Source organism: Rhipicephalus sanguineus, unplaced genomic scaffold, assembly GCF_013339695.2.
Source record: "Rhipicephalus sanguineus isolate Rsan-2018 unplaced genomic scaffold, BIME_Rsan_1.4 Seq829, whole genome shotgun sequence".
Taxonomy (NCBI): Eukaryota; Metazoa; Arthropoda; class Arachnida; order Ixodida; family Ixodidae; genus Rhipicephalus; species Rhipicephalus sanguineus.
This window is the reverse complement of record NW_023616084.1, coordinates 24,863-26,491: the sequence shown is the minus strand read 5'-3', so window position 1 is coordinate 26,491 and position 1,629 is coordinate 24,863. Positions and strand designations below refer to the sequence as shown.

Sequence of the window (1,629 nt, the reverse complement as noted above, 5' to 3'; positions counted from 1 at the left end):
CAGCAAGTTCGACATGCACCAGCTGCGTGACATATGCCTCCAGATGTGCGCAGACGACGCTCATGATACCGAACTGCGCAATGAAATTGACCCACGGCACGCTCGTTTGGTCGACCAGAACGACGATGATGATTTGCTCGGAGCCCCTGATGCCAACTTAGTAGCGGCAAAAGGTCGTTGCGCTGCCGTCTGCACGCGTCAGGGACGTCATGACCGGTGACGCCTACAGGGAAATGATGCGGCTCACCAACAAGGAGCAGTTCGAAGTTATTCGGGAAGTCATCCACCGCCTAACGTGCCCGGCCTCCGACCCGCTCAGAATTTTCCTGACTGGCGTGGCAGGTTGTGGCAAGACCTTCGTTCTGCGGCTTATTATGGACGCCTACAACCGTTACAGCAATACCCCTCCACGTGCACGCACAACGCGTACGTCTCGTGCGCCACAACAGGCAAGGCAGGCGGTTGCCATCGGCGGACTCACCGTGCACGCCGCGTTCAAGCTGAGTATGCGCACCGACGGGGGCTTGCGCGATGGAGACCTCAACTCCTTCCGTTCAGCGTTCACCAACATCAAATGCGTCATTGTGGACGAATGCAGCATGATGAGCAGCGACACTCTCGCGCGTGTGGACGACCGTCTGCGACAGATAACTGCAAACTACAATGAGCCTTTCGGCGGCTTGGACTTCATCCTGTGCGGTGACTTGCGCCAGTTGCCCCCCGTTCGCGCAAGCGAGGTGTACAAACGCAGTAGGACACGGGACAACATCTTAACACCCACGTCACTTGGCATCACCTCTCCTACTTTCCACTTACGCAAGTCGTCCGACAGAGCGACACCAAGTTTTCCACCGCCTTGTCTAAGATCGGCGATGGTCGTGCGCTCGAAAAGGAGGAAGTCGACATGCTTCAAGCCCGCTTTGTCTCCAAGGACGACGCGAAGCTCCACTGTCCTCACGGCGTCAGGCTGTTCTATTCCAACAAGGAAGCCGAGGCGTACAACACGCAGGACGCCGTCCAGGACGTGGATGCTATTTACGAGGCTAATGCAGACGACACCATTGTCCGCTATCGCAGTGACGCCGACTGTGAGAGTGCGAAGCGTCGGTTACACTCCCTTACCACTTCTGAGGTTGGCAACCTGCCGCGAAAAGTTGTGCTATGTTCAGGAAAGCCATACATGCTTACCCTCAACATTGACGTGTCCGACGGCTTGGTTAATGGAGCGGTGGGTTCACTCAAGCACGTGCAGTTGGATGAAACTGGGCCTCCCCAAACGCCTTTGGCTCCACTTTCCTTCTAAAGCAACAGGCAACATTGCTCGAGTCAAGTCGAAGACTATTCGCGAAGTTGCGGGCCCTGTCGTGCCTGCCGACTCAGTGCCCATCGAACTGCGCACCGCCACCATCACTTTGGACAAAAAAACGGGTGTTTCTTGCCGTCGCAAGCAATTCCCGTAATGCAAGCGAGTGCTGTCACCATACACAAATCTCAGGGGGGAACATACAGCCAGGTGGTGTACGAGTACCACAAGCGCCATCCTCAGAAGCTTGTCTACGTTGCTTTGAGTCGAGCCACCACACTGAACGGACTTTTCTTAACAAACGCAGAACAGGACTTCACATTTTA

General features: G+C 55.6%; 1 protein-coding gene across 1 annotated transcript; it reads left to right on the top strand.

The window, feature by feature from the left end:
* Nucleotides 1–209: 209 nt before the first annotated feature.
* Nucleotides 210–1,228, top strand: LOC119378415 (ATP-dependent DNA helicase PIF1-like; the record flags this gene model as incomplete). The annotated part of the gene is made up of 2 exons (XM_037647574.1): nt 210–722; nt 833–1,228. Coding segments are annotated over exons 1-2 (909 nt in total), but the record flags the coding sequence as incomplete, so codon positions are not given.
* Nucleotides 1,229–1,629: the final 401 nt, after the last annotated feature.